At 44.6% G+C, this 22,910-nt stretch overlaps 1 protein-coding gene across 1 annotated transcript in view; it reads left to right on the top strand.

Annotated features, from left to right (window-relative positions):
* Positions 1–362: 362 nt before the first annotated feature.
* The window catches only part of LOC126095196 (cholinesterase-like), a 45,965-nt gene continuing 23,417 nt past the window's right edge, over positions 363–22,910 (top strand). The window contains exons 1-3 of the mRNA XM_049909928.1: positions 363–529; positions 7,077–7,242; positions 17,596–17,777. Coding sequence (XP_049765885.1) covers positions 404–529; positions 7,077–7,242; positions 17,596–17,777 — 474 coding nt within the window. The 5' untranslated portion in view covers positions 363–403. The remainder of the gene's footprint in view (positions 530–7,076; positions 7,243–17,595; positions 17,778–22,910) is intronic.

The following is a 22,910-nucleotide window of genomic DNA, read 5'->3' as shown; positions in this document are numbered from 1 at the left end:
CTAGCAGAAGTAAAGCTGTGAGGACAGGGCGTGAGTCGTGCTTGGGTAGCTCAGTTGGTAGAGCACTTGCCCGCGAAAGGCAAAGGTCCCGAGTTCGAGTCTCGGTCCGGCACACAGTTTTAATCTGCCAGGAAGTTTCATATCAGCGCACACACCGCTGTAGAGTGAAAATTGCATTCTAGAAACCTATTGTTGTCACAGTCGCAAGTCTTCAGAACCATTTATAACGGATCAAATCAGAATACAAATTGCCTTGTGGCTGTTGATCTGAGGTGTTTTACGTCCTCGCTAATTTTCTGAAACATACGGTTAACTCTGTGTGTGCACAGGCCTGTTCCGCGGCGTGATAAGCCAGAACGGGCAGGCGGTGGCCCCCTGGGGCATCGCGCCCAGACCCCGCGAGATGGCGCTGCGGCTGGCGGCGCTGCTCGGCGCACCTACGCAGGACTCTGAGCAGCTGGTCGCCTTCCTCAGACAGCAGGACGCCCAGCTCTTCATCAACCGCGACGACGAGCTCCTCACCGAGGAGGTGAGCGCTGCTGTTTGGACTGTTCTCACCTTACCGGCCAGTTCTTTATGTCCGGGATAGCAGCTGAGCACTTGGCGTTCCACGATTACTTGCAGAGAGATTTCAGTAAGAAAAGCAACACATATTTTTTTTCTGAAAGCGGTAGATTTTGTTCAAGATTCAAAAACACCATGTAATTCCACAATCTTTTGGTTTGCAAAATCGTATTTTTAATATAATTTCCGTTCAATGCAACGGCCTTCCGCTACCATATTGGGACTGCCTGTATCCCCGCATAGTATTATTCTATACGTCGACGTTGGAGCCAACGACTTGCTGCATCAGTAACCTTTCAATCGTCCACTTACTGCTGCCCGCAGAGTTAATACCTCATTGGGCCAAGCAGATGGAAGTCGAAATCTGCGTGATCCGGGCTGTAAGGTGTATGAGGAAGAATAGTAACTGAAGGTCTGTGGGCTCCTCCTGGGTGCGTTCTCATGGAGAAAGAGGTTTGCAATTTTATGGCGACGAAGTCGTCTCTTCAGTGTCCCAAGTCTAGTAAGATATACTTTCGAGTTGATCGTTGCGCCATTAGGGAGGACACCAAAAATAATATCTCCTTCACAGTGTCAGAAGAGCGTCACCATGATTTTACAGGCTGAGAGCGAGGTTTTGGACGTTTTCTTCGAAGGAGAGGTAATGTGGCGCCATCTCATGGAGTGCCGTTTTCTTTAAGGGTCGAAGGGGTGAACCCATCTTTCATCAGCTGTGACGGTATTTCAGAAAGGACTGTCACGATCAGCCTCGTAACACGCAAGCAGTTCGCGCAAACGGTCCTTCTGGTCTTCTCTTAGGGGATGTGGAACCCATCTGGCACGCACCATTGATTACCCAACCTACCGGAGCACTACCAGCGGAAATGTCCACTTGAGTAGCAAAGTATTTGTTGTGAGAGATTTCGCACGTTCCAGTATTGCGGGAGCCACGGCAGTGTGCGGCCGGCTACCATTAGGGATCTCGGTCGGATTTGTGCGTGACCTTCTTGCGATGATAACAGGCGCCTCGTCCAACGACTGACCGTGCTTCTGTTCACTGCCAGGTCTCCGTAGACATTCTGGAAGCGACTATGAATATGTGCGATACTCTGGTTTTCCGCCAAGAGGAACTCAATGACAGCTCTCTGCTTGGAATGCACCTCCGTTACAGACGTTATTTTGAACGCTACGTTTGGTGCCGCCACTAATCTGAATATCATTAAATTGTAGGTACTGAAGAGGGAATATTCCACAGTAAATTCCGCATTCCTTCAATCGAAACTGGGTGGGAAAAAATGCGTTGCATTAATTACCAAACACGACTTTTGTTTCACATCATTCCTATCACTATGCCACGAATTGTGATGAAGTGTTATTGGGATCACGATCAATCAGTCAACGACCTACAAATCATTCTATTCACAAATGTCAATCATTTGGGATTGTTTCCCATGTCACAAAGTTTCCAGCCCCATGCGTATGCAGCGGTATAAGGCAACCTGTCACCAGTTTCTATTCTTTTTTTTTTCAGTTTGTAGATAATATGTGTACCTATCTTGGTTGAAACTGTTCCACATTTGTTGCGTCTTTGTTTTCCGTGTTACCTCTCTCCTACTCCCATACTACAACCAATCCAGGTGTCTCAATTTTCACGGAGACTGTCACCGTGAAATCCACCAACATCAAATACTGCAGATAAAACGCTAATATTCGTCATTTTCGACCATTTCACACTCCCAGCCATCTCCACCATTTTTAATTGTACCATGGTGATGCTTTACAGACAGTAAAATTTAGCGAGTAAACACGTTTAGATCGCTTCATATACGCCCCCGGAAAAGAAAGGCAACAGCCTCAAAGACCGGTGAGGTGACAGGTAGTTCATCGTCGAAGGAGTGCACGACAAGAAATTCACACCAAATGAAATACACATGTTAATGTAAAGGGTGCGGGTACAGTGTAACTCTCTCTGGCGGAAACGCAGGCGTGTATTGTAAAATGACTCATAAAGGTGTCGAGTGCAGTCCTGTGATTCATTGTCCTAACACCTGTTGTTGCAATTCAGCAGTGGTTCTTGCAGGCCCTCGAGAACGCTAAGTTTCCACTTTATTTTGTCCATACGCGTTCAGTTAGCATGGGATCTGGTGTTCTTGCTGGCCAGGACAGTTGTAAATGATAAACAGCATATTACGCCACAGCAACCGTATGTGGACTACACTGTCTTGCTGAAAAAGTACATCACCTTCCTGTCGACAAAAATGGTAGTAGCACGGGGATAACAGTCTGTACAATGTAGCGACTCCTTGTCACTTTCCTCTGCGGAAACAACAGATGTGGACGCTAGTTGTTCCTCATGCCCCCTACACTACGAAGCCTCGGATGGAATGTGTTTTGTGGACAACAGAGCGCCATTCCACTCTCCAGTTAACTCTGTCACGACACCAACGCAACCACGCATGGTGGTGTCGCGGTGTCAGTGATAGCGTGAACAGAGTCACACGGGATCTTAATCCTGCTGTAAGCAGACGGTTCAGTCTGGTTCATGATAACATAGCAAGTGCAACATGTACCCGGATTTCGTGCCTGCGTGTTGCTCGCTCGGCGATCGCAGTTCGCACATTCAATGGATGTAGAAGAGCATCTGTACTATGCGGACGTCGGAAACCTGGTCTATAGGTGTGGGTTTGTTCCACAGCCCATTGATGATACGCTGTGCGCGAAAAGTATAGTATTCCGTCGATACGTTCATTAAGCTTCCTACACGCACACAGTGCGACGTCGTTCAGATGGCTTGAAGTTGATATAGAAGAGTGCACACTCGTCAGTGGGGTATGGTTGTACGCTAGAATGAATGTTGCAAACACTGTTCGCCTCTAAAACCGGAAAATTTATTGCCTGAACATCCAAAATAGAGGGTGTACAGGCAGTTGTCTGAGCGCCATCTGATTACCGATGAACGTGACAACTGAATCACTAACACTACAGCTCCTTAGTACGCATAAATTGTAATTTGGTGTCACTCAACACAGTCCTTAAGGGTGTTTAATTTTTTCTGACAGTGTATTTCTTCCATTGTACAGACTTTTCGGTTCCAGGCATCATCAGATTTGTAATTAAGATTAAAGGAGCATTACAATGATAGGTGTTTGTTATGCAGTATCAGGTTACAAAAGATGAAAAGAAATGTAAAGTTAATTTAAAAAGTCGACTCACCAAAACTCAGAAATTGTCAAACAACGTACACTGTGAGACCAATAAATTAGATGCCTAAACGGGGCATGACATGTGAACTCGGTTAATAAAATTGACAAAAGCTCCCTCAAAAGCGTTAGTGTCTGGGACGTTGCCTTAACATTTCTTTATTTTTATCAAGTCGTACTTATGACTGATAGTCTGTAAAATGAGAAAACTTCGAAAAAACAACACTTAACTCAGAAACTTTGCGTGGAAACGTCAGTGACAGTGGAACTCTGAGTCAGATTATCTAATGGTACAACAGTTTATGTGTCATGTAATGTTATCGCATCTTCACTGAAATTATCGCCACTTTCATTCATTTCGCTTCGGGGACTTTCATTCATTTCAGATCTATATGTGGGTGTAGGCCTACACTTTTACCAGATTTTAGTCAAAATTACGTAAAACACTGAACAAAAGTATTTTAAACTGTGGTTTTGCAAGAACAGTAGCACTAATAATTTTTCAGTCGAAAAAGAAAACAATTACCCACAAAAATTTAGAGATAAGTAGACAAACCAGTTGAAAGGCCAACATCCAAAATTTTATTTATTGCGTTGGTAGAAGTATGCAAATCTTTGGACATAAAACCTTGAAAAGGGGTATTTCCGACTTCAACATACATTCATTGTCAATTTATAACCTGTCTGACAAGCATCTCTTGACCGAACTACACGGAAAGTAGTAAGTAGTGCGGCTACTGCAAAAAAACTATGCCAATTTGTCCTCCAGCATTTCAGGTATACACTGAATAACTGTCATTACTTTTAATACCCAAATATGTTTCGGCATATTTGTGCTATCATCAGCGGTATCATGTTTTATTGCGATCTGGAAATACAAAATCCTTTCCGAAGAAAGTAATGATTGAAAAATTAGACCTACATGTGTTTTAATGTTTTGTAAGTTCTACACTGCTAAACTCAGTAGGAGCCTGATTAACTAGTCGGATAAGACAGAGAATTGGAAATCAGATTTGAGACTGTAAGATATTACCAGTGGAAGATATGGACTCTGATAATAATTAATGTGTTATGAGAGAACGGTAGAAAAGTAGGAAATTAAGGAGATGGGACTTGGATAGGTCTAAAGAACCGCTGCTTGTCGTGAATGCCAAATGCAGCGCTTGGCTACAAAAAAAAAAAAAAAAAAAAAAAAAAAAAATGGTTCAAATGGCTCTGAGCACTATGGGACTTAACATCTGAGGTCATCAGTCCCCTAGAACTTAGAACTACTTAAACCTAACTAACCTAAGGACATCACACACATCCACGCCCGAGGTAGGATTAGAACCTGCGACCGTAGCGGTCGCGCGGTTCCAGACTGAAGCGCCTAGAAGCGCTCGGTCATCTCGGCGGGCGCTTTGCTAAGATTGGCAGATACAGGGAAAATAAATAACACAGTACGAATGGGTAACCTTGAGAGATAAAACAGGGAGTGCAGCAGATGATTAAAATACGAGGGCTACTCAGAAAGTAATGAATGATCAGTCGCGAATTGAAAACGACAATTAAATCCGATGAAACTTTCGGCAGAAATGTTGGGCTGTGTCTTTTGTATGCTCGTAGATAGCGTCACGTCGCCCTTCCCAGTTCTGAGCGCATAGAGAGCTCGTAAAGACACATAGAAAATAGTATCTCCTGCCTAGTATGGGTGCCTTCCGGGAAATTTCCTCTGATTTTATGCAACCCCACATAACGTAATATCACGCAGTTCCTTCTTCATGACAGACCTCGGACGCACACTGCAACGGTAATGAGGACGCTTCAGCAGCGATTTCGATGGGAAGTGTTTGATCATCCACCAAACAGCCTGGAATTGGCTCCATCGGCTTTTCATCTCAGCTCAAATGAAACGCTATGAAGACAACATTTGACACAAACAACGAGCCGCAAACCAGCGAAGAAAATTGTCGGAAAGCACAGAAGTCTGCCTTTTACCACGAGGGTATTGGAAAATTGGAGCGGGGACTATGTGAAGAAATTGCTGGAAGGTTGCAAAGTAAAGTTTTTATTTTCAGTGTGGTTTCCATTTCGCAACCGATCGTTCCTTACTTTCCGAATAGCTCCCTAGGTAAAAATACAAGGCTCAGTTGAAAATCGTTGATATGAGAGAGTAAATTTTATTGATGAACGGTGAAAATTTAAAAACTTAGCAAATCAGAATGGTGAAAGGGAATACAGGAGTCTAAAATCTGATATTGGAAAAAACTGCAAAACGGCTAAGGAGGAATGGCTAGAGCACGTATGCAAAGCTGTAAACCCATGCATAACTGGGGCAGAGACAGGTGCCCCCATAGGAAAATTAAAGAGACATTTGCAGGAAAACAAGCACCTGTATGGATATCAAGAGCTCCGACAAGAGGCCAGTACGTAGCAAAGAAGGAAAAGTCCAAAGGTTTAAGAAGTGTATACAGGAGCTACACAGTGTGAATTGAACCTTAAGACAATACTGTAGAAATGGAAGAGGATAATCATCAATATCAGATGGAAGATATGATACTGCGAGAAGAATTTGTCAGAGCACTGAAAGACTTAAGTGAAGTAGACGACACAGTCTCAGAATTGTGGAGAGCCTTCGGAGGGACAGCCGTAACAAAACTATGCCACGTGGTATCCAAAAGATGTGAGACAGGCGAAATACACACAGACTTTAAGAAGAATGCAATGATTCCGATTCCAAAGAAGACAAGTGCAGACAGTGTGAATAATAACTAACCATCAGTTTACTAAGACATGACTGAAAAATACTGACTTGAACTATTTCTAGTAGAGTGGTAAAAGTGGTGGAAGCCGAGCTCGGGGAAGATTACTTTAGGTTCTCGAAAATTGGAACACTCAGGACAGTATTGATCCTATTTATCCTAGAAGTTAAGTTGAAGAAAGGCAAACCTTTTGTAGATGTAAAGAAAGTTTTCGATAGTGATGACTGAAATACATTCTTGTAAATTATGAGGGTAGCAGGCATAAAATACAGGGAGCGAAAGTTTAATTTCAACCTATACAGAAACCAGCTTGCAGTGTAAGACTCAAAGGACATGAAAAGGAAGCAGCAGTTCAGTAACGAGAGAGACAGGGTTGTAACCTATCCCCGATGTTGTTCCATCTATACACAAGTCTTTCAACTTAACTCTAAAATACGGTTTTTATGTTGTGTGTGTGTGTGTGTGTGTGTGTGTGTGTGTGTGTGTGTGTATGGCGCGCAATGTTCCATTGTCTCCTTGCTTGAGCTTGCGCGCCATTTGAATGTTTTTCTCACTCCCACGAAAAATCAAAATGGCGCATCATACGTTTCAGGAAAAGTTTAAGATAAACCACCTGCCATTCAGTCCTGTCATCGAGCCCGAAGTGGAGGACGCCATCGTGACGGAGCATCCGATCAAAGTACTGAAGGAAGGCCGCTTCAACAGGGTTCCTGTGCTCACTGGAGGCACCTCTGGAGAGGGCGTGGGGTTCGTTGTGGGTAAGTCTCTGTCACTGTACATCCACAAATGTAGTGCCCTCTCAGGCCGATGTCACGTTCCATTATTGTAGTAACGTACTCCGGCGATGATATTTCAGAGTGTGAATGCACAACAGTAAAACAGAAATCATGGGGTAATCGTGGCAAATGAGCTACATGCGACTGATTGCTAAGGTACCGTGCCATCTCTATAAGTTCTAAGTGGGGGTCTTTGAAACTATCGGCTGTAGAGCAACGATTTAGCAGTGGATTTTCTGGGAAGAATGCTTCCTCTGCTAAATACTCTCGCTTCCTCTAAGGAGTGTGTCGCCTAGTGTCTAGATAAGGACGCGGATAGCACTGAACTTTTCGTGTGCCTTCTGCTTCCGCATAGTCAAATATCTTCCACTACCGTGACACATGTGGCCAAGATGTTACGTGAAGAACGTAAATTCCCTATCCGGTTTAATTAGCACAGAGCCGGCAAGGAAAATATTTTATTGGTGGATTACAATTTTCCTTATCCACTGCTAGTGAGATAGTATTATTCGCCAAGTAAGAGAAATTATTCATGATTCCTGGATCACTGTAGCTATTTGACTTTACAACTGTAAGAAAATTCCTAATCAGACCACTGGATGAAAATTTGCACACTGCTGGTACAGCGTACTCTGTAACCCGCTTCACTAGTAGTGAAAAGTTTTAGGCACAAGGCAATTTACAGCGTATTTCTAACTCATATTGTGCAGATGGCACAGAGCAAATTAACAGGAAAACATGTACATTATAAACGCTCTAGAATGGGTTTTAGGTGGAGGTAGGCTCACTGAAGTGTGCTAAACTGCAATGTGCCAATCAACAACGAATTACTGCCTCATAAAAAAAAAACTGGACTCCATATTGAAAACTGGGTGCTTATAATAAAATTTTCGCAACTTGAGCCAGTGTAGGCGGAAAACTATTTAACGTATGGCTACCTAACTTTATAGGAAATGTTCAGACTGTGCGCTGCAGGGTTTTGCTTTGTTAGTAGTGTGTCACCGAGTTTCCGTTTGGCGGCAGTGCTCGTGCGGCGAAATAAGGTTGAAACACAAGCATTTGTTGCAGAGAGGCAATATGTTTCTGGACAAGGTGAGCAGGTTTATCAAAATAACAGCAGTAGTGTTGCTGTTCTTCCCAAGTATCGACACATTACAGGAATACGGAGACATCCTCTTTCCGCACCGGGGTTGAAAACATGATGCTGAAGTACGAATTAACTGGCGATTTGGAAATTGTGTCTGGGAGAGGCTGACGGACAGTTCTGCTACCAACTATTGAACAAGTTACTGTTGCTTTTGTATCCTCATCGACACTGTTGAGTCTTGTGCCACAGGTATCAAGGGAGAGGATGATGTTTGGTGGCTGGTATCTTCTTTCTCCAAGACAACTGCACACATGTAGTAACAGAATTCATTATTTACATGAACAGGAAGCTACTGATCTTTAACACGGTTCAAGTCCCGCTATGTGATGATTGACAGACGCCAACATGGAGTGCCAGTTGGTGCGTCAGTGACTGAGCTAGTGACTAAGAGACTGTGGTAGTGCTAATGCTAGTGAACGAGACCCTCCGGTCAGCAGCGACGATCTAAATACTACATGAAGATGGTATCTGTTATTTCGGACATGTCCGACAGAACAGATACCATCTTCATATACATAAGGCTTACCGGCCAATGATCTTCTTCGGCGCGGATGTACATTGCCCGAACTCTTACGGGAATCGGTAGACTGACTGCCGCGAGTAATGAGAGCAATGGGCAGGGGCACTACACATGTAGTGCGTGGACAGCGAGTTGGGAATTTGGGTCTCACGGGGAGCGTGCCAGAGATAAGTCCCTGCAGTCGCACTGTCCTCTGTGTCCTCTGTGGCTCAGACGGATACAGGGTCTGCCGTGTAAGCAGGAGATCACGGGTTCAAGTCCCAGCTGGGGAACACATTTCCAATTGTCCCCACTGATATTTATCAACGCCTGTAAGCAGCTAAAGGTCTGGATTTCATTGTGCTTTCGATCTAAATGCTTGCCGTGGAGAGGACGTTGGTGGTCTGTTGCTTGCGAGTCTATCTTTGGCCTGTCCTCTAATAGGCGAGCTTGATCCAGTGCCTACTATCGATCTTCTTGCTACATCTTTACCGAACGGAGTGCTGGCGACAGCTTACGCCAGCACAGTTGTCATGGCTTACAATGCTGTATGCAGCGTGCGATCTTCAAGCAATGCATAACCTGTGTCGTGACAACTGAACATTGCGTGTTTCACAGTTCGAAAAGTACAGTTGTGAAATCGTATCTCTACTATGGTTTCAGGCTGTCGTGGATGCAGGTGGTCCTCATCTTGTGCAACGTTTCTAGCCTGGAATGTAAACAAGATATGCTGTTAACAAATGTTACCTTCTCGTGAGGAAAGTAAAAGATGTTTATTTCAATGATTTATTCGTTATTTCTCTTTCGCGTGCCCTTGTAAGTATTTCCACATAATGTTACTGTTCTGTGATTACTCGTTTTTCATGGCGGCTCTCTCAAGTAGCGAAAGCTTACTTATAACCACCCTCTACATATCTCCCTATTTATTTGTGTCCAAGGAGTCTGCTCGCGCCGGCCGCTGAGGCCGCGAGGTTCTAGGCGCTTCAGTCTGGAACCGCGCGCCTGCTACGGTCGTAGGTTCGAATCCTGCCTCTGTAATGGATGTGTGTGATGTCCTTAGGTCAGTTGGGTTTAAGTAGTTCTAAGTCTAGGGGACTGATGGCCACAGATGTTAAGTCCGAAAGTGCTCAGAGCCATTTGAACCATTCTTTTGAGTTTGCTCGCGGTGGGTTAGTGTACGTTAATAGAATATCATATCACAAGCAACGAAATTTCCATGTGCACAATAGCTGTAAATATTTACCTTTGTACTCAGATGCTTAAGCGAGGGCCCCAAAGCTACTCGCTATTTGAAAATTAGTGGCTTATTTTGATGAAATAACATTAATTAAAGACTTGCATTCGCACACTTGCCATATTACGTATATATTTTGTAAAATAACAAACAGTCTAACATCATTTTACGTACATGCCAACATGATTCAGGTGCAGCCAACTAAAAATCATAGACAGCCATAACACACATCATCTGGCTTTCATAACGCACAGCAATCTTCGTATTTTCTCCACGTCTGTTCCACTTAAGGGCTAAAAATGTTACGTATGCCATCGTTTATATGTAGAAATGCTCTCTCGGTAACATTCTTGTTGGCTGAAGGGGACATACCAACATAGAAAAGGCATAGGCTGCATTTTTAAATGGTGTGCCTCAAAGACCGCAAGTCTTTTGATGTGGAATCAATATTTATAATTATTTGAAGTCGGTTTACAAGAAGATGACATGGGTGACGTTCACAAATAAAGATAAGTAAATTTTCTCTAAAATTAAAATTTGCTAAAATAAAATGATGACGCATGGTATTCACCTGCGTGCGATTAACGACCGTGAAGTAATGGATGTTTTAATGTGATTATATTGATTAATTCGTGGTTTTACTTGCGTTCTGTTGTCTATGCCGAGGTATATGTGGTGTCTGTTCGTCACTTTGATGCTGCAGTCACTTTCAATAAAGACACAAGAGAATTACAGATATTAGCATCTTCTGGGCTTTGATTTACATTAATGGTGCAAGTTGAAAATTTGTTCTAGACCGACTGTCGAACCCGGATCACCTGACCTGCTCACTAGGCAAATGCGCTGACCACTATGTCCTTTGGACACAGTGGTCCCTGCAACTACATGGTCTACCCTAGCACGCCTCCCATCACACACAAATTCTCAATTTATATCACACACTACAGACATTGTGCCCCTGCTGATTGGCCTCATTACTCGCGGCATGTCGTGCAAAAGAACAGACACCATATATATAATTAATGGCCTACAGATCTCCTTTCAGAAAACTGCGTTCTTCTGCACGAAATTAAACATACCAAATTTGAACACAAAATATGGCAAGATCAACAGAGTCACACACTTAGCCTAGGTGAAGTGCTCGAACCGACAGGAAAGGAGAAAATTGCCCAGAACACTAGGTTATTGCAAAAGAAGAGAGCCTTATGCAAAACACTGGGTATTTACAACAAGAAACGTCTGTCCACCTGCACCAAAATTTGTCACTACAACATTGTAATCAAACCTGAGGCGCTATACGCCAATGAGACACTGATGTTACACACAAAGGCCGCCGCGCGGGATTAGCCGAGCGGTCTCTGGCGCTGCAGTCATAGACTGCACGGCTGGTCCCGGTGGAGGTTCGAGTCCTCCGTCGGGCATGGGTGTGTGTGTTTGTCCTTAGGGTAATTTAGGTTAAGTAGTGTGTAAGCTTAGGGACTGATGACCTTAGCAGTTAAGTCCCATAAGATTAAAAAAAAACACACACACACACACACAAAGGCCGACCTTGAGAACATTCTGACACAGGAAAGAAAAATAATTAGGAAAATTTTTGCACCAAAACACATGGATGTAGTATATAGGCTTCACTCCAGGGACACCACAGAGAAGTTTTCCAACATCGCAGCGGACATTATAAAAAGACGACTACAATTTTAGGGACACATCAGCAGACTCCAACAGAACAGACTCGCCAACAGAATCCTCAGGTACATCCAGGGATTCAAGACGACTACACTCTGGATGTCACAAGTCAAAACTGATCTGGAAAGACCTCAGACAGATTCAGCAGACGTCATGGACAAAGGCGTCTATAGGCACAAGGTGAACAAGTGGGAAGTGATGTCAGAGAAAACAGCGCCTACAGCCCAAAGTCCAAAGTGGACTGTGGACTGAAGGAAGGAAGAGAGCCCTTAATGAACGGATGAGGGACTACTGGAAGAACAGGAAGATCAAGTAGTCGTGAATGTTTCACGTGGTGTGATAAAAGGCCTGTAACGTGTGTAATAATAATAATAATAATTAATTGAGACAATGATGGCAAATGATCCCTTCAGCGCAAATGCACACCAGGCTTGAACTCTTCCCAGAATATTTGAGATACCATGAGTAATGAGGCTAATTAGCTGGAGCACTACATCTGTAGTGTGTGGTATAAGTTGAGAAGTTGGGTCTGGTGGGAGGCGTGGTTGTGTAGTCCAAGCAGGTGAAGTGACTACTGTGTCCGGATGGCGTAGCGTTAGCGCATCTGCCTCGCAAGCAGGATACCTGCGTTCGAATCCCGATATGGCGCAGATTTTCAACTTGTTCCATCTACATAAATCAAAGCCTCCTGGTAGTTTATGTCTTTAATTCCCTTTCGTCTTGTACGCAGGTAGTTTGATATTATGTGTCACTCTGACGCTGCATCGCAAATTCTGATGGTCATCACGTATCAGATGCGCTATATGATTTTGATAAAATAGTACCTTTCGAGGCCTGTTGTAACTAGGCCCACTCGTGTCTTCCAGTAAATGTTAGCATCAGTTGGTTTGTATACAAAAGAAAGAAGTGGCAATTTTATTTCATTAATACACAATTATCAAAACAAATAAATGTATGTAGTGTGCCTGAATTCAAACAAATCAGAGTGCTACTTGTTGTCGTAATTATAAATTATGTTGAAATTTAACTGAAAAAGTTTATCTTATGTCTGAGGTAGCTTTCGAAGCTTCCACGTTAGTAGCCATCATGAATACTGCCAATGCCAAATTTGTTTCTCAATTGTCTACTGGTGATAACGTACATTCGATCCAACTGAATGAGAACGACAAAGTCTGCCATTTAATAGCCAACACGTAAAATGACATACGGCTAACCAAACCTTAGAGAATGAGACAACAGCATTTCCATGGAAACCAGTCGGTTATTAACCTTTAACATGAAACCGATCTGTTTTGCGGGAAAGAGAGCAGATTTGTTGAATTTTCTTACAGTGCAACGCTACACTCGTCCAACGTGTAAGTCAGGGCCGGCCACAGAGTGTCAGACACCACGTGGCCCAGATGTGTAGACCGCGAGCGGGTCTCGGCTCAGCCTGCCTCGGCTTCGCTCGTTCCTACCCGGAAGCGCTCGCTAAAGTGCGACATTCCATTTAGTACTGCGGTGTGGTAGTTTTCAGTCGGCACACCTCTCTTCAGGTCGGCAGAATCGTGGTATCAGCGTTGTTTACTTTTCACTATTTCTTCACGATACGATGGACGTTCTAGAGGATGTTTGCACAAAACGAGGCACTCTGGCGATCTGTCTTCACATTCCTCTAAAATGAATTGGAATGACAGAAGAGAAGAATGAGAATTCTCAGTATATATTATGCAGTCTGATAATCGACGTAAATGACTTTACAACACCATGCAGAAAGAATTTAAAGATTTAGTTGAAAATGAAAGAGCAACAAACTAAAACCATCACTGGTCGGGGAACACTCTGACTAAATTTACAAGCGTGGAGTACATGACGATATTGGTCGAACTAGCAGTAAAATTTATGAAGTCGCAGGTGCTACAGCTTTCGATGGAATTAAACGAAAGAATATGGAGACATTATACACTAAGATACTCGATACGATTTGAAACGAGACTCGTTCGACCAATTAACATGTTTCCAGTCATCAACAGTCCTATGTTGGTGTTGACTGGCCCAGGCGAGACGTAATGCTTTGTGTTGTGCAGTCATCAAGGTTACACGAGTGGGCCTTCAGCTCCGAAAGGCCGTATCGGTGATGTTTTGTTGAATGGTTCGTACGCTGACGTTTGTTGATCGCCCAGCATTGAAATCTGCAGCAGTTTTCGGAAAGGTTACACTTCTGTCACGTTGAATGATTCTCTTTAGTCGTCGTTGGTCCCGTTCTTGTAGGATCTTTCTCCAGCCGCAGTGATGTCGGGGATTTGATGTTTTACCGGATTCCTGTTATTCACGGTACACTCGTGAAATGGTTGTACGGGAAAATCTCCACTTCATCGCTGCCTCGGAGTTTATGTATCCCATCTATCGTGCGGCGACTGTAGCACCACGTTCAAACTCGCTTAAATCTTGATAACCTGTCATTGTAGCAGTAATAACCCATCTAATAACTGCGTCAGGCACTTGTTGTCCTGTATAGGCGTTGCCTATCGGAACGCCGTATTCTGCCTGTTTTCATGTCTCTGTATTTGAATAAGCATGCCTATACCATTTTCTTTGGACTTTCAGTGTATATTATTGCAAAGTACGGTGGTTAAGTCATGGGGAACGTGGGACAATTTTTCGATCCGTTATTGTTGAATTCATGAAGGAAAATGGAATGCAAGATGGAACTTAGCACATACAGAATGAACCTCTCATCTTAAGTGGAGTTGATTGCAGACTGCGCGCAGTGTGCCACTGCAAGGTGTGAAACAATTTATTTCTGGTTTAGTTGGGATTCACAAGCAAAATAGCGTTGTAGAAGCGACAAATTCTGTCAAAGCCAGTCCAGTTCCGTAAACTCACTGGCGATGAAGAAAATGCTAGGCTTGGAACATTAATTGTGGTCTTCATTGAATTACAAGCATAGTTTTCTAAAGGTTTTGAAGGCAAATCTGATCCTACAATGGTTTTCCAGCTGTTTTCGAGACCGTTTGACATTTCAGGTGAAGGCGCTCCTTTGAATGTGCCGTTGTATCTGACTGATCTGCAATGAATTTCCGTTTTAAAGATAAACCCTTTAACACTGAAATTGTCCAGGACATCTACACTGTTTACCTAAAGAAGAGTTCCCACGTCTCCATAACGAGGTCGCAAAAGTTCTTCAACAATTTGATCGAAATTTGTTTGTGAAAGACCTTTTTTTCCGTTATGAAACTAAATCAGTCACTATTACATGGCAACGTGAGTGCGATAATATTTGAAATTTTTTGTGTCGCTCATGTGCCGAAAGTTTGTACCAGACAAAATTTATATTATGTTCTCAGTGAGCCAAGAATAATTGAGCAATACTGAAAGTTCTTTTTGTGATCTATGTTGTTGAGAAAAGTGAAATATAAAACCTAATCCTATGCAGTGCGACTATATTGCCATTTAAATACAGCACGTTCGGAGCTTTTCTCGCTCTCTCTCCGGCTCAGATAGCGTAGTGTGGCGGTGAGGGACGTGTGAAGCGAGGCTGAGCGCTATGGCACTCACGCTAGGGCAAGACCCGCGAGCTGAATTCTTTGGCTGCCCATGGTTTAAGTGGATGGAGATGGCACACTTTCCCGCCGACGGCGGAGAGGACGGGGGGAGGACGCCGTGACGCTGATTACAGTGCAGCCATTATCGTAATGCAGAAATGGAGCGATTTATCTGACGACCGAATAGGCATGACCATTGGCTTTCGGGCCAAGGATAGAAGCATTTCCAAAACGGGTAAGTTTTTAAACTGTTATCTTGCCATCGTAGTTAATGTGTAACGTGAATGGCAGAATGGCGCTATCCGAAACCGGCGACGAGAGAATGTTTTCGTGGTGTTCTATGGGTAACGTCACTCTGGAAGGCACAATGGATCAACGGTAGACTGCATCTATCCTTGGAGACCATATCCAACCATACTTGCAGTTTATTTTTCCTCGGCACGGCGGCATCCACCAGCAGAACAATGCAACATGTCACACTGCCCGTTGTGTACGTGCGTTGTTCTAAGAGCACCAGGATGAGTTTACCGTGCTCCCCTGGCCACAAAATTTCACGGATTTAAACCCAATCGATACCCTGTGAGACCACCACGATCGGGCTGATGTCGCCACGGATCCTCAACCGAGAAACTAGAGCAACTGGCCACTGTACCAGAGCCAGCGTGGCTCCACATCCCTGTCGGTATGTTCCTGAAGCTCACCGACTCTCTTCCTGCAAGTCTCGCAGCGGGATGTGCCGTGAAAGGTGGCCAGTCATACTATTGGCAAGTGAACAAATTAATAGGGGTGGACAATGCATGTGATGAAAACGAGTTATGTTTCGTGTAAGAAGGAGGAACTTCTAATGGCACGTGTCAGAATGCGACAGCAGCAGCATTGTGCCCTGTCGAAACTGCGAGTTGTACTTTCCCTATTTTGTTACTCGCATTCGTCGGTAGCGAGACTATCTTTCGAACATGGAACCGACGGGTTCATGAGGACCAAATTTACGGCAGTGCATGATCCCAAAGGCCCCACGTACCTAGCGCCCGAAAGGGCAAACAGACTGTACGCTCATCCAGGCGTTGTCACACCACCGCTTCAGAAATCTTGAGTCGGGTTGTTTCCAGCAAGACAAGTGTCCACACGAACGACGTCTTCTGTCAGCACAGCGGGCGCTGTTGTGGGTTCCTACGTCGGCAATAAGGGGCCGTGTGCACAATGATGCACACACTTATAACACTGACACAGGAGTGGTACCAGCTCTTCTCTTCAGAAGAGTCCTGCTTCTGGATGCAGCATCACGATGGACGTATTCGTTTGTGAAGGCTCCGAGGAGACTTGCCAGATTTTTTCATCATTGTGTTACGGATCCAGGAACATAAGTAATGTTATGAGGTGCTACTGGGTACACAACTCTGTCACATCTGTTTCGCATAGCCGGCCGCTGTGAGGCCGAGCGGTTCTAGGCGCTTCAGTCCGGAACCACGCGGCTGCTGCGGTAGCCGGTTCGAATCCTGCCTCGGGTATGGATGTGGGTGATGTCCTTAGGTTAGTTAGGTTTAAGTAGTTCTAAGTGTACGGGACCGATGACATCAGACGTTAGGTCCCATAGTGCTTAGAGTCATTTGTTTCGCAAAGCCGGTAATTTGGTTAGCTTTCATTTCGGATGTGTCAAGGTTGTTGGCTGTGTGCAAGATAATGGAAGATTGCATGTTGTTCGTGATGTACCGAATTACTTCGTATAAGGGGGTGTTAGACTGTTTCCCTGACAAGCACGCAATTTCGACCTGTCACCCACTGAAAAAAATTAGTTTTGAATTGCCGTGAGACTGACACGTTACCACTTGCAGTTACAATGATTGATGAACTTTGGTCCAGAGTTTAATCAGAACGCAGAGCTGTAACTTTATTACTGACACGACATCAGTTCGACGCGATGCTAAGCCAGGTTAGAGACTTTCTATTTACCTGAGATTACCGCTTTGTGCACTAAATTTTGCTGTGTGTATACTCTACAATCAACAACAAATTTTATCATTCATTCTTCCTACTGTGCTCTCAACACACAAAAAGTAAAATCTCGTTATTTGCTCTTCTGGGTGTTGCAAATTTAATGGCCAGCTTTTCGATTGCTAAAACACTCTTCTTACACACAAAGAAGTGATTTACAGCTTTGTTCTTGCCGGTAATGTCGTTTCTGTCCGTTTCTGTTTTGTTGGTTTCAGCTATAACATGACCTAATAGCATCTCCGCTGACTTTCAGATGGTGGATACCTGAACGACACCGAGAAGCTACAGACTTTCAACGACAACTTCGAACTGGCCGTTGCACCTTTGGTGCATCTCCAAACTGAAGAGGAACGCATCAACGCCACGTGGAAGTTGCACGACTTCTACTTCGGTCAAGGAGACATCACATTCGACGATGCCCAGAGCTTCGTCAATGTGAGTTTGCTATAAAATATCATCATCAAGGACAGTTGCGACACTGCTACTACTGTTTGTTGAGGGTTTTTATCGCCGCTGATCGGTATCATTTTTCATTTGTGTAGGAACTCTACACATACAGGGAGCGAAAGGCTATTTACAATTTGTACAGAAACCAGATGGCAGTTATAAGAGTCGAGGGACATGAAAGGGAAGCAGTGGTTGGGAAGGGAGTGAGACAGGGCTGTAGCCTCCCCCCGATGTTATTCAATCATTATATTGAGCAGGCAGTAAAGGAAACAAAAGAAATATTCGGAGTACGTATTAAAATCCGTGGAGAAGATATAAAAGCTTTAAGTTCGCCGATGACATTGTAATTCTGTCAGAGACAGCAAAGTACTTGGAAGAGTAGCTGAGCGGAATGGATAGTGTCTTGAAAGGAGGATATAAGATGAACATCAACAAAATCAAAACGACGATAACGGAATGTAGTCGTATTAAGTCGGGTGACGCTGAGGAAATTAGATTAGGAAATGAGACATTTAAAGTAGTAAAGAAGTTTTGCTATTTGGGGAGCAAAATAACTGATGATGGTCGAAGTAGAGAGGACACAAAATGTAGACTGGCAATGGCAAGGAAAGCCTTTCTGAAGAAGAGAAATTTGTTAACATCGAGTATAGATCAAAGTGTCAGGAAGTCGTTTCTGAAAGTATTTGTATGGAGTGTAGCTATGTATGGAAGTGAAACGTTGACGATAAATAGTTTAGACAAGAAGAGAATAGAAGCTTTCGAAATGTGGTGCTACAGAAGAATGTTGAAGATTAGATGGGTAGATCACATAACTAATGAGGAGGTATTGAATAGGATTGGGGAGAAGAGACGTTTGTGGCACAACTTTACTAGAAGAAGGGATCGGTTGGTAGGGCATGTTCTGAGGCATCAAGGGATCACCAATTTAATATTGGAGGGTAGCTTGGAGGGTAAAAATCGTAGAGGGAGACCAAGAGATGAATACACTAAACAGATTCAGAAGGATGTAGGTTGCAGTAGGTACTGAGAGATGAAGAACCTTGCACAGGATAGAGTACCATGGAGAGCTGCATCAAACCAGTCTCAGGACTGAAGAACACAACAACAACAACAACAGGAACTTTACAACATTCAGATTTAGTTTCGTGCCTAATTATGTTATTACATCATTCTTCCTGATGTTTTCTCCCCTCCTTGTTGGCTTTTTATATCAAGATGCGTAGTAACATTGTCATTATAAATGGGTCGACTAAAATATGTAAACATAAAAAGCACAACACATTACCTTGCTTACTTAGGTGCAGGAAAGCAATTTCCATTCAAAAGAGCCTCCAGTAGTCCTGGTATGGATACACACAATCCCTGTATAGTTTTCAAGGTAATATTACACCATTCGTCTTGCAAAGTAGCGGCAAATTCAGGTAACGATGATGGAGCTGGATAGCGATCACGCTCCCTTCTCTCCAAGATAGACCGCAAAGGCTCAGAAACATTGAGATATGGTGACTGTGATGGCCAGGGTACAGTTCACCTTCATGCTCACCAATCCTGAGCGATGCAAGCTGTGTGAGCACGGACCCTATCATCTTGGAACACGGCATCACTCTTACGGAAAGAATATTGTACCATGGAATAGACCCGATCAGCCAAAATGGTCACGTAATCCTTGGCACTAGTGCGACCCTGAACAGTAATCACGGGGCCAATGAGTATGGCTGCCGAAATCATCACCTAACCCCCGCCATCGGATCAAAGGATATTCTTCCGTTGCTCCACAGTCCAGATTTTATGGCTTCGGCACCACGTTTTCGAACGACAGGCATTTGAAAGAAGGATGTGAAGTTACGGAATTCCAACTTTCCTTGCAATTTCCAGCTAATGGAACTCCCTTCCTGTTGTAACTCTTCAGGCTTTCCCGGCGAGATCTTAACATGTGGAATAATCGGGTCTACTGCAGGATGTTTGTGTCGCTCTGGCACAATATTTCGGCCACGTAACTCGTTGCCTTCTGCAGGTTTTTTTTTTTTTTTTTTTTTTTTTTTGTGTGTGTAGTGTGGACTGAAGAGATCATCCTTGATGACTTATTCTTCTAGGATGGGATGTAAGGATAAAAGGAAAACACTTTATTTATTACGCATTCAGTTAGGCTTGGGCACGCAATGGGTCCTTTAGCCTGCTGTCTTTGGTGATGTCTATCTCCTGTGGAGGGTGAAATGTGTCAAGGCTGTTATGTGTGACTGCTTCCTCGTGTTATGACAGATTGCCTATGGGGGGTGAAACGTTATTGACTTCGGTACGCGATACTTGTGCCATCTTGCAGGGTTTACCGTTCCTACCGACTGTAATTGTCGAACTTCGTCCCTAAGGGCATCGATCTTGTCAAAAACTCGTAGAGCCTTGTCACGGACCTTCTCTTGTATGGTGGTCTCGTGGAGTGCGGTGCGGATGTCGACGTTTCTTGTCCACCATGGAGCTCCTGTGATCCATCGATAGCAAATGTTTTGCAGCGCTTGGAGTTTGTTGTAGTTGGAGACGCACGTAGTTCCCCACGAGGTGGAGCCATACAACATTGTGGGTTCCACCGTTGCCTTATACAATGGGAGTTTTGTCTTAGGGTTGAGATCCTTACTCTTCAGGAACGGAATCAACGACCTGGCCATCTTCTGGGCTGCCGTCTTCTTGTCGTCAATATGCTGCGTAAAGAGTAATTTTTTGTCGAGGTAGACACCGAGATACTTCACTCCCGGCGACCATGGGATAAATTGGTCAGCTATTTGGAGTCTGTCGTTGAGAACTGGTTTCCTCCGTGTGAACAGAACGGCTGCCGTCTTCGTCGGGTTGATCGTTATCTTATTGTGCAGCGCCCAGCGTTCCATTACAGCAAGTTGCTGTTGCATCCTAGCGATGAGCTGGTCCAAGTGTCGTCCAGTTGTCAGAAAGGCCGTATCGTCCGCATAAAAACTCGCCGTAACAAGGGGGACTGTTGGGATGTCATTTATATACAAGTTGAAAAGTAGAGACGAAATGACAGAGCCCTGCGGAATTCCTGCGGAGATCAGTTTCATTTCGGAGTTTTTATCGTCGACTCGGACATACAGTTTCCTGTCCTGCAGAAAGCTGTCTATGAGTCTAATGTAACAATCCGCAATAGGGGTAGTGCGATGCAGTTTGACGATAAGGTTGGGCCGCCACACCTCATCGTAAGCTTTTTCGATGTCAAGGAAGACACCAATCGTGAAGTGCTGCTTGTTGTATCCTTCTTGTGTCCGTTCGGTGATCCGTAGAAGTTGAAGTTCGGCAGATAACTTGTCCTTGAAACCGAATTGTTCGGGTCGTATAACATCATGAGCTGTAAGCGTGTCATGGAGCCTCTTCAACAGCACTCTCTCGAGCACCTTGCCAAGGGTCGGCAAGAGGCTAATTGGCCGGTAACTGTTGGGTTCTGCTGGGTCTTTACCTGGCTTGGGTATTGGAACTACTCGGGCCGTCTTCCATGCCGTAGGAAAATATCCCTGCAGAAGGCAGCTGTTGAGAATCCGGGTAAGGAGCACAGTTGGCTTCCTGGGCAACTGTTTCAAATCGGTGTTGCTTATGGAGTCGTTGCCCGGCGCATTATTCCGAGTCTTCCGGATAATTTTACGGATCTCTGCTGGTGTGGTGAGTTGTGGGCGGCTCTGCACAGGCGCAGCACGAAGAGCAGTCCATTCTGCTGTAACGACGGCTTCCTGTTCCTGCAGGCGGACGTCGTTCACGGGGGTCGCTGGTGTAGACATCTGTTCTTGGTAAGTCGTAGCATACAGCTCCGCCTGGGCGAGTTCGTCATAGAGGAGGCCATCTGGTCCTCTGATGGCTCGTTTAGGTGGCCGCTGGTGTCGTATGTTCTTGACTACCTGCCATTCGTTCTTGGTTCGAAGTAAGAATTCATCCATCTTATCTTCCCAGACCTGCTGTCGCCACTCAGCCACTCTCCTGTGCAGTTCTCGTGTTAAGACGTGTGTTTCTCGTCGATCGATCGGGTTTCTATAGCGGAGCCAACGTCGCCTGGTCCTGTTTCTCTGTGTCTTCAGTTCTTGGAGTAGAGGCGGGAACTCGTCGAAAGCTACTACAGGGTAGACCGTGTGAGTAGTTGCCCTCCGTTTGGCTACCTTTATCTTCTGCGTCAAAGTTTGTACCGAGATGTCGATGGCTTCCGGTGTTGAAACGTCCTGCGTCGGGCAGATATTGTTGTCAAGATATGTCCGAAATTGACCCCAGTTCAGAGTTTGTGAGGTTGGGGGTGGAAGGTTGGCCGTTGCGTTTTCCACTATACTGATAACAGGTCGGTGGTCAGACGAAAGATCGTCGACGGTGCGGAGCTGGAGGTTCGTCTCAATATTTTTGATGACAGCAATATCTAGGACGTCTGCTTCTTACCGATCGACGTAAGGAATCCGTGTGGGCTCTCGTGGGCATGGACTGTGATGCCCAGTTCTTCTTCCATGGCAATCAAAGTTCGTCCACGAGGGTTCGTACGCCGGGAATTCCACGCGACGTGCTTGCTGTTAAGGTCACCTCCTAGGAAGATTTTGTCAAAATTGGTGAAGATACTCCGTAGGTCGTCTGGCTCTAGGTTCTTACCGGGGCTGTTGTACGCCGCAATGAAAGTGATGTTGCCAGCGGTCGATTGAACCGTTACCGCTGTTGCCTCCAGATGTTGGAGGTGAGGTAGTGTTTCATGATGGTGCCGCAGTTCCCTTTTAAGCAGAACTGCGGTCCCTCCACCTCGTTGGCCTTGTCTGTCCGTTCTATAGACGTACATGTTACGAAATCTGAGCTCAGTTGTTGGACGAAGGTGCGTCTCCGATACAAGTGCGATGTCGATTTTGTGACGTTGTAAAAATTCAGTGAATTCTGTTTTCTTGTGTTTCATTCCGTTGGCGTTCCATATACAGATTTTCAGGTTTCTCGTGGTCCCAGGGCGATCCATCTTAAGGTGTTCCAAAGGCCTTCAATACACTTTCGATTAAAGAAAGTATCCCCACTAGTTGTTGCTGCACGGCGGTGAGAAGTTTCGCGACATCAGAGAGCGCTGGAGCTATAGATTGCATCAAATGAGCTGGTGAGACGTAGGTGTCCGGTTCC

The sequence above is a fragment of the Schistocerca cancellata genome, chromosome 8, assembly GCF_023864275.1.
Source record: "Schistocerca cancellata isolate TAMUIC-IGC-003103 chromosome 8, iqSchCanc2.1, whole genome shotgun sequence".
Classification (NCBI taxonomy): domain Eukaryota; kingdom Metazoa; phylum Arthropoda; class Insecta; order Orthoptera; family Acrididae; genus Schistocerca; species Schistocerca cancellata.
The sequence above is the reverse complement of the archived record's forward strand: the minus strand, read 5'-3'. Positions and strand labels throughout refer to the sequence as shown.